Source organism: Bombina bombina, chromosome 6 (genome assembly GCF_027579735.1).
Source record: "Bombina bombina isolate aBomBom1 chromosome 6, aBomBom1.pri, whole genome shotgun sequence".
In the NCBI taxonomy this organism is placed as follows: Eukaryota; Metazoa; Chordata; class Amphibia; order Anura; family Bombinatoridae; genus Bombina; species Bombina bombina.
Genome location: NC_069504.1, coordinates 704,340,390 through 704,355,354, shown reverse-complemented (window position 1 = coordinate 704,355,354; position 14,965 = coordinate 704,340,390). Strand labels below are relative to the sequence as shown.

Sequence of the window (14,965 nt, the reverse complement as noted above, 5' to 3'; positions counted from 1 at the left end):
GTTGCATCAGGGTAGTTACTATTACTAAAATGATGCAGTGTAACACTAGTTAAGGTAATCATGTTCAGGCGCCTATTTGAAGTCACATGATCTCACAAGGCATCATAACACAACACTAGGGATTTTCTGTTTAGCACAGTGGCTCTGACATCAATTGATGGTACCATAAATATAGACTGAGGGACTGACTGGCAGCCTTTTGTAGATGAGATCATGCCAAGTAATTATAAACTACACACATTTTCTGCAGACATCACATGAAACAAGTACACAGGATAAACACTCACTGCAAGCTTTTTAATAATGTATATTCATTCTTCACATTCACAAAGCATAATGATAGCAGTTGCAAAAATCCAGTTTTGTTGAATAAAGCTGCTGCTGAATTGAAGGTAAATTCAGAATGTTCCGTCATTCTGAATTTACCTTCAATTCAGCAGGCAAGAAAGACCTGATTTCTTTTTATTTGATAACCCGCAAACCACTAAACATATACAATGACCAATATAGTACACAAAAGAACACGTACAGACACAAACAGCAGCAACTGACAAGCACACATAAGAGATGTCCATAGCCAAAGATGAACACACACACACAAGCAGATTATACAGTCATAGACAAACAACAAATTCACAGTTACACTAAAATGCACTCACAATAAGCACATACAGCCACTTGAAACAGACAGTGACATTGCAAGCAACCCTTGTTATTTGCAGCACACACAGCCACAGACCAGCCTAGTATACTAAGGGCAGAGAAGACCAGTAAAGCAGTCAATGAAGAAAACAGTATATACAAAAATGTGACAGTGACCAACATCGTAGGCACTAACAGCCTAGTCATTTAACTTGCCTTGGCGTGTCACTTTTAATTAAGAGAGTAGTTCCTGAGACATGAAATTTATCTTTACATTCAGCAGTGATTTTTTTTATTACTTTGACTTAAAAATCTGATATGAGTTGGTTTTCTGGCACTGTATTTCTTCCATACTATATTCTTGCTTTAACCCATTTTCTGACCTATTTCTCTTCTCTCTTACACTGAGCATTCACCCATAAGGCTTATTTAGAAAAGGGAGCCTAAGGCAACAAATGAATGAAATCCAGTCCTTCTTGTAGCCAAGAGGCTGAAACAATCAGAATCACTAGTCATATCTCGACCTCTTGAATGGACAAGAAATATGAATGAAATGACTGGAGCTGGATTTCTGTATCTTATATAATATTGCAAGATCATGTGATTTCAAACTAGCCTATACAATAAATAGATTATTTTTTTTATATTCAGACATTTATTTATTTAGTTACCAATCAGAAAAGATAGAGTAGTAGCATTACCTTTGTTGAGAACAGCACAGTCTGTAAACTAGGACTGCTCTTGGCAAGAATGCCATCTCTGAATGCGCTAAAGGGTTTCTCAGAAGTCACCAAAAATCGTTAAGCTTTCATCAATGGCAATAATTCAGATTGTTAATTTACTTAATGGTGCAATATATTGAATATACTGTATGTATTGCTATAAGTATGGCTTAGCAGCCAAATCACGTCAGAGATCTGTGCATTGTGAGGTTGTAATTGTGTATTGCTGCTGCTGACACAATGTTCAAGATTTTAGGGAGTCTTCAATAAAGGAATTTTTTAAAAATCTTCACTGGTGCAGAGCATACGCTTTTCAACAATATATTAAAAACACATTCATTTTTTTTTTTAAAGCCACATCTTTTAGCGGTCCCCATGCAGCCATCTTAAGAAATGAATTGGTGAGATGACAGATTAAGGTGATCCCATTATGTTCAAAGGAAAGCACCATTTTTCTAGAAGGCATATTCAAGTTTAGATACTATTGGCTAGATTACGAGTTTTTGACGATAAAGCCGTGCGGTGCTAACGAGCAGTTTTCAGCCACCGCTCAGCTACAGAAAACACTGGTATTACGGGTTTTTTTCAAACCCGGCGTTAGCCGCAGAAAAGTGAGTGGAGAGCAAAATTTAGCTCCACATCTCAACTCAATACCAGCGCTGCTTACGTTAGCGGTGAGCTACCTAAACGTGCTCGTGCACGATTTCCCCATAGGAATCAATGGGGCAGATCCGGCTAAAAAAAAACCTGCAAAAACACCTGCAAAAAAGCAGCGTTCAGCTCCTAACGCAGCCCCATTGATTCCTATGGGGAAATACATTTTATGTCTACACCTAACACCCTAACATGAACCCCGAGTCTAAACACCCCTAATCTTACACTTACTAACCCCTAATCTGCCGACCCCGACATTGCCGACACCTACATTATATTATTAACCCCTAATCGGCCGCTCCGGACACCGCCGCCACCTACATTATACCTATGAACCCCTAATCTGCTGCCCCCAACATCACAGACACCTACATTATATGTATTAACCCCTAATCTACCGCCCCCAACGTCGCCGCCACTATATTAAATTTATTAACCCCTAAACCTGTCTAACCCTAACACCCCCCTAACTTAAATCTAATTTAAATAAATCTAAATAAAATTACTATTATTAACTAAATTGTTCCTATTTAAAACTAAATACTTACCTATAAAATAAACCCTAAGCTAGCTACAATATAACTAATAGTTACATTGTATCTATTTTAGGGATTATTTTTATTTCACAGGCAACTTTGTATTTATTTTAACTAGGTACAATAGTTATTGAATAGTAATTAACTATTTAATAACTACCTAGTTAAAATAAAGACAAAAGTACCTGTAACTACACTATAAATAAATTAATTACCTACATTAAATTAATTACAATTAAATTAAATTAACTAAAGTACAAAAAACCCCACTAAATTACAGAAAATAATAAAATAATTACAAGTTTTTTAAACTAATTATACCTAATCTAATCCCCCTAATAAAATAAAAAAGCCCCCCAAAATAAAAAAAGCCCTACCCTATACTAAGTTACAAATAGCCCTTAAAAAGGCTTTTTGTGGGCATTGCCCCAAAGTAATCAGCTCTTTTACCTGTAAAAAAAAAAGTACAATATACCCCCCCAACATTAAAACCCACCACCCACACACCCAACCCTACTCTAAAACCCACCCAATCCCCCCTTAATAAAACCTAACACTAACCCCTTGAAGATCACCCTACCTTGAGACGTCTTCACCCAACCGGGCTGAAGTCCTCTACGAAGCCGGGCGAAGTGATCCTCCAGACGGGCAGAAGTCTTCATCGAAGCTGGGCAGAAGAGATCCTCCAGATGGGCAGAAGTCTTCATCCAGACGGCATCTTCTATCTTCATCCATCTGGCGCGGAGCGGTTCCATCTTCAAGACATCCGACGTGGAGCATCCTCTTCATTCGACGGCTACTTGAACAATGACGGGTCCTTTAAATGACGATATCCAAGATGGCGTCCCTTGAATTCCGATTGGCTGATAGAATTAAGGTAGAACAAATCCTATTGGCTGATGCAATCAGCCAATAGGATTGAGCTCGCATTCTATTGGCTGTTCCAATCAGCCAATATGATTTTTTTCTACCTTAATTCCGATTGGCTGATAGAATTCTATCAGCCAATCGGAATTCAAGGGACGCCATCTTGGATGACGTCATTTAAAGGACCCGTCATTGTTCCAGTAGCCGTCGTATGAAGAGGATGCTCCGCGTCGGATGTCTTGAAGATGGACCCGCTCTGCGCCGGATGGATGAAGATAGAAGATGCCGTCTGGATGAAGACTTCTGCCCATCTGGAGGACCTCTTCTGCCCAGCTTCGATGAAGACTTCTGCCCGTCTGGAGGACCACTTCGCCCGGCTTCGTAGAGGACTTCGGCCCGGTTGGGTGAAGACGTCTCAAGGTAGGGTGATCTTCAAGGAGTTAGTGTTAGGTTTTATTAAGGGGTATTGGGTGGGTTTTAGAGTAGGTTTGGGTGTGTGGGTGGTGGGTTGTAATGTTGGGGGGTATTGTATTTTTTTACAGGTAAAAGAGCTGATTACTTTGGGGCAATGCCCCGCAAAAAGCCCTTTTAAGGGCTATTTGTAATTTAGTATAGGGCTTTTTTTCATTTTGGGGGGCTTTTTTATTTTATTAGGGGGATTAGATTAGGTGTAATTAGTTTAAAAAAACTTGTAATTATTTTATTATTTTCTGTAATTTAGTGGGGGGGTTTTGTACTTTAGTTAATTTTAATTGTAATTAATTTAATTTAATGTAGGTAATTAATTTATTTATAGTGTAGTGTTAGGTGTAATTGTAACTTAGGTTAGGTTTTATTTTACAGGTAAATTTGTCTTTATTTTAACTAGGTAGCTATTAAATAGTTAATAACTATTTAATAACTATTGTACCTAGTTAAAATAAATACAAAGTTGCCTGTAAAATAAAAATAAATCCTAAGCTAGATACAATGTAACTATTAGTTATATTGTAGCTATCTTAGGGTTTATTTTATAGGTAAGTATTTAGTTTTAAATAGGAATTATTTAGTTAATTGTAGTTATTTTATTAAGATTTATTATAATTATATTTAAGTTAGGGGTGTTAGGGTTAGACTTAGGTTTAGGTGTTAATACATTTAATATAGTTGCGGCGACTTTGGGGACGGCAGATTAGGGGTTAATAAATGTAGGTAGGTGTCGGCGATGTTAGGGACGGCAGATTAGGGGTTAATAAAATTTAACTAGTGTTTGCGAGGCGAGAGTGCAGCAGTTTAGGGGTTAATATATTTATTAAAGTGAAGGTGATGTCCGGTTTGGCAGATTAGGGGTTAAAAATTTATTTTAGTGTTTGCGATGTGGGGGGGCCTCGGTTTAGGTGTTAATAGGTAGTTTATGGGTGTTAGTGTACTTTTTAGCACTTTAGTTATGAGTTTTATGTTATGGCGTTAGCCCATAAAACTCTTAACTACTGACTTTTAAATGGGGTACGAGTCTTGACAGGAGAGGCTGTACCGCTCACTTTTTCCAAGACTTGTAATACCGGCGTTAGGAAAATCCCATTGAAAATATGGGCTACGCAATTGACGTAAGTGGATTTGCGGTATGTTCGAGTCGCGGAAAAAAAGTGAGCGGTACATCTGTACCTGAAAGACTTGTAATACCAGCGGGCGTTAAAAAGCAGCTTTGGGACCTCTCAACGCTGCTTTTTAACCCTAACGCAAGACTCATAATCTAGGCGTTTATTTGTAAATACAGAGAGCACAGCAATATTTAAAATAAACTAATACATTTCTAAATTTTTTGGTTAATCTAAGTCATCTATCATTTTGATTTCAGAGGCGATAAAATGGTAAATAGTTCCTAAAAGTAAAAATATATTTTATTTTGAGGCTAATTTCCACATACCATACTCTCTTTAGACATGCAAATTTGTACATTTTTTTAAATTTTGTTTTATCTCTTTTTGATACAGAATTAGGTTAAGACATTTAAATAAAATTCCTTTACCACTATTACTTGTATTTTAGACTTTAGAGTTCTGTTTCCAAAGTGAAGGAGGGGATATTAAGCAGAGAGGGGATTGCTTTAAAGTCTGAATAGGAAAGGGATGAGGGGGGCACAGCATTAGCATTTGTAAAAAAAAAATACACAAAAAAATAAATAAATTAAAAAAAATACAATGATTCACAAATTTACCTCTGCAGTTGCCAGAGAGAGGGCCACAATACACCAAGGCAGCCCCAGAGGCATAGACAGAGTTAACATTACCATAAATCCTCTTGCATAGAAATAGTGGAGCCCCATAGACAATATATTTATATTTATTTATATATATCTATATATAGTGCGTCCAGATAAATATATTCCATATGTATGTATAGACGTATACTTCTTTATGAAGATAAGACAGGCGTGGCGTGACATCATCGGATGTGGCACAGGCTGATGACATCATAGACTGGGAAGTGACTGGATAGGCTGGGCAGTGATGCCATAAGATGGGCAGTTTTGAGGGACTTGGATTGAGGTCACAGGAAAAGAGAATGGGTTGTGGTAATGACAAAGTTAATGTCATGCAGGGATCATATCAGAGACCTGCAAAATGTTGCTTTGTTATCCCCTCACCTGTCCAAATCTTACAGTGCCACTCCTTTAACCCTTTTTTCCCGGAGAATCCTGAACATCGACTTATTGACTTCTTAAGTTACTAGTGCTAAGTGTGTGTGTGTGTGCAATAACTTTTCCAAACTAATTAACAATTAAGGCACAGCACAAACACACGGACACACACAGACACACACAGACATACACATACACGCCTGTGCAGCCCCTACTACTGACAGAGTCTGCAGGAGTGCAATAAGGCTCATTTCATCGGCCCATAGTGGGCAACTGCTTTATCTATCCCCACTCCTTTCTCTTGCCAGAGGGTTTAATGCTATGGGGTTCTCATTTTCTATCCCTAATATATAACAGACCCTCTTTCATTTATGAAGGACGTTGACTTGTGGTTGGGAGCACTGCTTGAGAGCTGGTAGATTTGGAGGGAGCAGACATTCCACTTGGTTCTTGACCACTCTGAGCTCCACTGACCCTAATAGGTATAGGGGACTTTTTAGAAGAATCATCCTCTAGAGACATAACATTACTTACAGATAGAGAGGGATCTCTTTTCTGTAAAGACACTGTTTCAGTCACTTGATTAATAGCTGGGGGAGAGGTGGTCATTCTTGTATGGCCCTTTTCCGCTCCACTGACACTCTTACTACTTAAGGAGACACTTATCTTGGTAACCTCTGCCTCACAAGCCTTATTATTAGTTAAAACAGTAGAACTAACTCTGGACTGGTCACTCACAGTTTTTGTGGCATTAGTTGGAGTAGGAGTCCTAGGCTTATCACCCAGGGAACTGTTCATATTACAATTAACAGAGGGCCTTGGTTTATCACCTGCTAGTCCAGGGACCACATTATTAATTTGAATAGTGTTTGTCAACCTTGCCTGGGTAGTTTCTGCTTCAGACACCCTACTATCCGTTGAAGATGAGGTTGTGCAGCTAGCTACTCCACTTATCCTATTATTAGTTGGTGATAAAGGGTTCACCCTTTTCTTGTTGTTTTCTGCACAACTTACCACATGAGTCTTTGGAGTTTCAGAGTTTGGTTTGGTTAGGTAACATTCTGTTCCATTCATTCTTATATTAATTGGGGCAGAAGTAACCTGCTTTGCCGGTTCACTTTCTGATTTATTTACCCTGTTACTAGTAGTGACATTAGCATTTACCACTGTTTGGTCACTTTCAGAACCATTAACCCTAGTAATAGTTTGTATGTTAGTGCCCCTTTTTGTCTGTTCACTTTCTGCTCCATTCACTGCAGTTATTGTTGGAGCAGTAGCTACCCTAGGTATAGAACCTTCTTTTCCATTTATTCTAATATTTATCAAAGGGACAATTTCACCTATTGGGGGAAGAGACTGTGGTCTACATATTCCCCCAGATGAAAGATTATTTTCTCTGGTACTGTCAGTTGTAGGATGGGAAGGGTCAACAACCTTTGTAGGCTGACCCTTAAAAGGACAAGAAGGTAGAATTTGGTCAGGGTCAGTCTTTACTAGAGCTGACTCCAGCTCTTTTATTCTATGCTGTGATGGATTTTTTTGAGAATTTCCAGTGCTTTTTACTGTAGGTTCAGAAAGTGAAGTATTTTTTAAACATTTATTATCAGTTGCTTTTTCCTTTCTATCTTGACAGGTCTTTGGACTTACATTCTGAATAGGACCAGCTTTTACGGAGACACAATCTAGTTCATTTACCCTATTGCAGGGGAGTGAAGCAGTCAACGATGCACTACAGTCTGAACCTTTTATGGACTGTGCCTCAATCTTTTTGTTCTTTAACAAATGGGGAGGATCAGGCTTCATCTCTGCTGAATGAGAAAGAGAGTACTTTATTTGATTAATATCTGTTTCTTTATCCCTTCCAGATTGAGAGGAAGAACTGTGATAGATTGCTGGATCTGTTGTGGGATGAATGGTAGTACTTTTTAGGGTAGCATGGGGGGTACTTTTACCCATTGTGGTTAGCTCTTCAACCACTTCTAGATACCACTGTTCCTTTCTACCCACTCTTTCCTCTTCATCATCTTCCCCTCTTTCCCCTTTACGACAATCTCCCTCTAGTCCCCCTTCTTCTCCTTCACCCCTCCTTCCTTCATGTTCCTGCACAGGGCTTAGTGTTTTCACCTGGCACCTTCCTACCATAGCATGTGAAGGCTCACTCTGTGAAGGTAGGGTTGATGGTAAAGCTGCAGGGGCCTCCTGGGGAGAGAAGGGGGGAGTACTTCTTGATGCCACAGTGACTTTGCCTGCTCCCTGGATTTTACTCTCCACACTCTTCTGACCCTCTCCTTGTGATACCACCATGCCTACCTCCATTTCAAGCCGTTCCATACCTTCCCCCAACAGACTATCCCCTACACAAAGGCTTCGGGGAGACTCCTGTCTTCCAACTCTCCTCACTGCCTGAGTTCTAACCCCCAATGTATCAGCCACTTCTCCCTCTTGTACAAGTCCTCCCCCTCCTGGTTCTTGTTTCCTTGGTGAACCACTACCACCTCCCCCACCTCCAAGTTTTTCTGCAGACTGCACCCTTTTAAGCAGTGGAGAGCGGGGAGGCTCAGCACTCTTTGGACGTGGACGTGAAACTGGTGGGGAAGGGTGTAATTTTGGGGGAAAGCTCTGAGTAGTTAGACTACTCCCAACACTGTGACTTGGAAGGAGAGGGGGTGAAGCAGTGGTAGGGGAAGGTGTGTGTGCAAGGGGAGAGAGTGGCATGTTACCTGCAGACTTGCAACGTGCTGATCGGTATTGCCTGTGCAGTTTAGGAGAAAGGCCATGCAGGGTGCTTGGGCGGATATGGGGTGATGGTGGTGCAGGGGAGGAAGATGTGGAAGATGTTGAAGCAGAAGAGGTGGGAGGAGGGGGAGGAGCAGGAGAGTTAGGGGTACTTGAGGAAGGAGAACTGCCCTGTGAAGAAGCACCTGAGAGGGTTAGATTAGACATAGAAAGAGAATGTTAGTTTGCAGAAAATTATCTCCTCAAGCTTTCACTCATCACAGGTCTGCAAGTCATTTCTGTATTACCAGCTCTCCTCTAAGTGCCCTCTACATTAACCTCCTTTCCCATGCACTATGCAACAAACCCTTATACAGTCACTGGCTAAACTCTATTAAGTACAATAACCCCCCTTGTCTACATACAGTCATTCCTCCTACCTAAGTAAGCAGAATCCATGGAGCGGTAGCTGTGAGTGGGGGATCGTGCGGAGAGGCTGTGCGTAGGAGATCCTGGGAGACTGTCACTGGAGGAAAGGGAGCGGCTGAGAGAGGAGAGAGAGCGGCTTGTGTGAAGCAGGTTAGACTGCTTTGTGATCTTACGGAACAGAGAACTGCGCTTCTTACTGTGGAATAAGCAATGGGAAGAAGAGAGAAATGTGGAAAACTTGTTATGACTATTTATGAAATGTGAAAGAGGGTTGAAGAGAAATTCGAAGTTGGAGTAAAAGGGAAAAAAAAAATTCTTACTACTTTTACTGTGCTCTTAAACCCCACCCACTTCTTCATTCTTATTAGGTCTCTGTATTCATTGTAACCAAAATGAATATAGCATTGCAGTAAGTAATAATATTTTTTATTGGACCAACTTATTGAAACTGCTGTTAAAAGGTTAATTTTAACTTCATAATATTTCATAAAAGTTTATAAAAAATTATAAGCAATTATATATTATAAAAAAGTTTATAAGCTAAGATAAGAAAATATATTTGGTGTATTTTGGGCCACTTTACCGGATTTTCTTACTTGCTTTCGTTATATGACTCCATATACATTTTAAATGAATTTACTGTTATGTAATGTTTTATTATTTTATCGTAATAGATGTATTGTATCACTGATTGTTACACTTTAGCCCTCTTTTTGGGCACTTCTGTATTTTATTAAATAATATTTTCTTTAGGAATTTTAAGACGTTCCTTTTACAGAAATCCTATGTACCTCCTCTTATAGCGCTGGGTATTCTTGTCAATTTAGATTAAGATATAAAAAAAGTGACTAATCATCTGGTTCTTTATTCATTTTCTGAAATAATCCAAAAAAACTGTTGGTTCTCTTGAGATCTGAGTGCTTTTCTCAAGCTATATATTTATTGTGTTAATCATCAGCAGCACATTTCTCAGCAATGCAATTTGAAATCTATATGATTTCACATCTGATAAGCACCTCCTATGTTGGTTTATTTACTTTTGTATAGTAATTGAATTCACAAACACACTAGGGAGTATATTCTAATCTGTTAGAAAAGCGTATCCAATTATTGTTCTACAAAATCCATCACTAAAGTCTATGGAGATTTTGGTAAATCGTGCTGATATTACAAGCTGAAAGTTATGGGTTGCGCTTAAGACAAAGCACAAATAGAGCTAAAAGAATCAGTGTGACTTGAAGTAAAGTGTAAGGGGTCGATTTATGAAGCAGCGGACAGCAATCTGCCCAATCGGATATGATCGGGTTGATTGACACCTCCTGTTAGCGGCCGATTGGCTGCAAATGTGCAGGGGCGGCATTGCACAAGCATTTCACTAGAAATGCTTGTGCAATGCTGTCGGCATTTATCGATGTCCATCTGCACATTAGTAAATCGGCCCCTAAGGGTTAACAAAAGAGCTTCACAAAACTCATCTAAAACATATTAAAGGGACAGTTTAGTCCAAAATAAACTTTCATGATTCCGATAGGGCATATAATGTTAAACAACTTTCCAATTTACTTTTATCACCAATTTTGCTTTGTTCACTTGGTATTCTTAGTTGAAAGCTAAACCTAGGAGGTTCATATGCTAATTTCTTAGACCTTGAAGTCCTCTGATATGAATGCATTTTGACAGTTTTCACCACTAGAGGGTGTTAGTTCATGTGTGTCATCTAGATAACACTGTGCTCACGCACATGGAGTTACCTAGGATCCAGCACTGATTGGCTAAAATGCAAGTCTGTCAAAAGAGCTGAAGTAAGGGGGCAGTTTGCAGAGGCATAGATACAAGATAATCACAGAGGTTAAAAGTGCATTATTATAACAGTGTTGGTTATGCAAATTTAGGGAATGGCTAATAAAGGGATTATCTATCGTTTAAAACAATAAAAATTCTGGTGTAGACTGTCCTTTTAAAATAAAGTATGACACTCATTTATACACACTTTTTTTCTTAAAAAATATCAGTTTAATATTGATTAAATAAGTTGTAAAAGGGTTAAAAAGGGATATGGTATATGGTAAGGTGTTGACTGGAAAGGGCTCCAATGTATGTGTGTATTATATATACAGTATATATATATATGAATACACACACACACATACATATATATATATATATATATATATATATATATATATATATATATGTGTATACATGTGTATTTATGTGTTTATAGGTGTAAATATGTACGTGCACACATAAATACAAACACATATATATAGTTTCCCGGTCAAATACCTTGAAACATGCAATATCATTTTTAATCAATCTTAATATGTTTTAATCTTTTTTAATAACTTGGAATTCCTATGTTCTATATTGTACATGAGGGAGAAGTGGCTGAAACATTGGGGGTTAGAACTCAGATATTTCTATATTTCTGTACATATACAATATACATTTATATATATAGGAGCAAAAGAAGAGTGCACTCGCCAGGACTTTTCAAAGGTTTATTTCCTAAATTGTCAACGTTTTCAGGGGATTAGCCCCTTCCTCAGACATACAAAAAAAAAAATAAGTTGTTTTTTTGTATGTCTGAGGAAGGGGCTAATCCCCCGAAAACGTTCACAACTTAGGAAATAAACCTTTGAAAAGTCCTGGCGAGTGCACTCTTCTTTGCTCCTACATATCCTGCCTGTTGAACCCCAGGCATTTGTGACCTGTTATCTGGAGTGCTTGTCTTCTCTACAATCCATATATATATATATATATATATATATATATATATATATATATATATATATATATATATGGATATATTTATATAGATCTATATTTTACAGAAACATATACAGATGTATAAGTGAAGAACATGAAGTATTCCTAATGCATCTTCGAATTTAGCGCAGTTTCTGTTTAGAGCAAGCAATACAATGAAAAGGCTTTCTTTCTTCTGCGCCCCCCCCCCCCCCCCCTTGAAGTCTATGGGGAGAAGGAGTTAGTACAATATGAAAATCTTGAAGTTAGCACACCTGATTCTTTTGTTCTCACTCTAACTTTGTACTTTCAACTTGTAATACCAGCGCAAATCGACAGCACCAATTTTTTACCTTGAGCACAGTTAGTCCTCATGAGTGATAACAGATTATCGCGCCCATTATCTCTCCTGCTCCTAAGCTTTTCTAACCAGTCCTAATCATCACCATAATCCTAACTGCTTTCACCTCTCCTGTCCTTCCCTGGCTGTATTCCTCTTGCTTCTCCTGGCCATCTTGGCTCGGTAGCTGCTTCTCCTGGCTGGACCGGTTCTGATTGATGTGTTCTCAAAAGGTGTGGTAGTGACCAGGACCTTATTACCACTCTGTTAGTATACAAAGTAATGAGTTCAGTGCTTGCAGAATGTGATCAGTAGCATTATGGATCTGCATGAATTAAGTTCCCAATGGATTCTGAGAGTACTTACCTTCAGAATTAGTTCCACCACCTCTGTGTGTACTAAGCCATGAACAGCCTCTCCATTAACATGTGTGATGAGGTCCCCGGCACACAGACCGGCCTCATGTGCAGGGCCTCCTTCTTCCACATGCTGGAGAGAGACAGGGCACAAAAGGGAAGAGAGAAAGGCATTCAGGGCGGAGTAGACAAAAGACAAAACTGTTTCTTCAGATAGTAAGACATGATTGAGAGACACGATACTTTACAGGGTTAATAGACTGTTTATTAATTATGTATGCTGGGCTGAGGTGAGAAATCCCAATCATACCTCTAGAATGCCCCAGAATATCCACAGGTGCTTTTCATTCTAATCAGTGAGACCACTTTGCACTAACAAAATACTCATGAAAACACAAACTGTGTTGCAGGCTGGTCTTTTAAGTGTGTTGTAATTATCATTTTTGCTACCAGTTATCATTTGATGTATGAGAAATTATGTATTGGAACCTCACACAAGTATAGATGTGAATAAAAGGAACGTCCACTAATGAAACACTGAATTGATGCTCAATTAATTTCTATCATGATCTCATGGCTATAAACACGAGCATCTGTAAATCAAGACCAATGTGTGTTGCAAAACTTTAAAAAAGCTCTTTCTTTTTCTGTTTTTTTTTTTAAACCTCCTGTTGCCATTTATAGACTTTGCTCTAAATCTGCACATATATTTCTCCAGTTTTTTTTTAAGTTGGCAGTAGATCATTCAGAAGCTGTACCACCCACCTGTCCAAATTCCTTTTAACCCCTTAATGACCGGACCATTTTTCAATTTTCTTACCCTTAATGACAATGGCTATTTTTACATTTCTGCGGTGTTTGTGTTTAGCTGTAATTTCCCTCTTACTCATTTACTGTACCCACACATATTATATACCGTTTTTCTCGCCATTAAATGGACTTTCTAAGGATACCATTATTTTCATCATATCTTATAATTTCCTATAAAAAAAAATATAAAATATGAGGAAAAAATTGAAAAAAACACACTTTTTCTAACTTTGACCCCCAAAATCTGTTACACATCTACAATCACCAAAAAACACCTATGCTATAGTTTCTAAATTTTGTCCTGAGTTTAGAAATACCCAATGTTTACATGTTCTTTACTTTTTTTGCAAGTTATAGGGCCATAAATACAAGTAGCACTTTGCTATCTCCAAACAACTTTTTTTCAAAATTAGCGCTAGTTACATTGGAACCCTGATATCTGTCAGGAATACCTGAATATCCCTTGACATGTATATATTTTTTTTTAGAAGACAACCCAAAGTATTGATCTAGGCCCATTTTGGTATATTTCATGCCACCATTTCACCGCCAAATGTCATCAAATAAAAAAAAAAGTTCACTTTTTCACAAATTTTGTCACAAACTTTAGGTTTCCCACTGAAATTATTTACAAACAGCTTGTGCAATTAAGGCACAAATGGTTGTAAATGCTTCTTTGGGATCCCCTTTGTTCAGAAATAGCAGACTTATATGGCTTTGGCATTGCTTTTTGGTAATTAGAAGGCCACTAAATGCTGCTGCGCACCACACGTAAATTATGCCCAGCAGTGAAGGGGTTAATTAGGTAGGTTGTAGGGAGCTTGCAGGGTTAATTTTAGCTTTAGGGTAGAGATCAGCCTCCCACCTGACACATCCCACCCCCTGATCCCTCCCAAACAGTTCTCTTCCCTCCCCCACCCCACAATTGTCCCCGCCATCTTAAGTACTGGCAGAAAGTCTGCCAGTACTAAATAAAAGGAGTTTTTCTTTTTTTTAATAAAAAAAATTAAAATGTTTTAGCTGTGATGGACCCCTGCCTTAGCCCCAACCTCCATGATCCCCCCCCCCCCCCCCTCCAGCTCTCTAACCCTCTCCCCTACCTAATTGCCGCCATCTTGGGTACTGGCAGCTGTCTGCCAGTACCCAATTTGCCCCAAAAACAAGTGTTTTTTTTGCACTTTTTTGGCCATTTTTAATGTTTTCTGTAGTGTAGCAGCCCCCCACAATACCCCAACCCCCTCCCCCTCCCAGATCCTTATATATTTATTTATTTTTCATACCTCTTCCTTTCTCATTGGTGTCAGTGGCCATGTAATCGGGCGTGCACGCGCGCCCCCGCACGCTCCCGGCACCCGGCGTGCACATAGCACTTACAGGAACCGGATGCCGGGTAGCGATGGGCCGCCCACCCGCCTCCCTGATATGCTCCCACCCACCAACGAACCGGCACCATCGCTACCGGTGCAGAGAGGGCCACAGAGTGGCTCTCTCTGCATCAGAGTCTTCTGAAAAGGTATTGCAGGATG

General features: G+C 39.0%; 1 protein-coding gene across 1 annotated transcript in view; it reads right to left on the bottom strand.

The window, feature by feature from the left end:
* Positions 1 to 6,410: 6,410 nt before the first annotated feature.
* The window catches only part of MAST1 (microtubule associated serine/threonine kinase 1), a 124,150-nt gene continuing 115,595 nt past the window's right edge, over positions 6,411 to 14,965 (bottom strand). The window contains exons 23-26 of the mRNA XM_053719395.1: positions 12,640 to 12,762; positions 12,401 to 12,537; positions 9,197 to 9,381; positions 6,411 to 8,962 (exon numbers count right to left, since the gene is read on the bottom strand). Of these exons, the coding sequence (XP_053575370.1) occupies positions 6,411 to 8,962; positions 9,197 to 9,381; positions 12,401 to 12,537; positions 12,640 to 12,762 (2,997 nt within the window). The remainder of the gene's footprint in view (positions 8,963 to 9,196; positions 9,382 to 12,400; positions 12,538 to 12,639; positions 12,763 to 14,965) is intronic.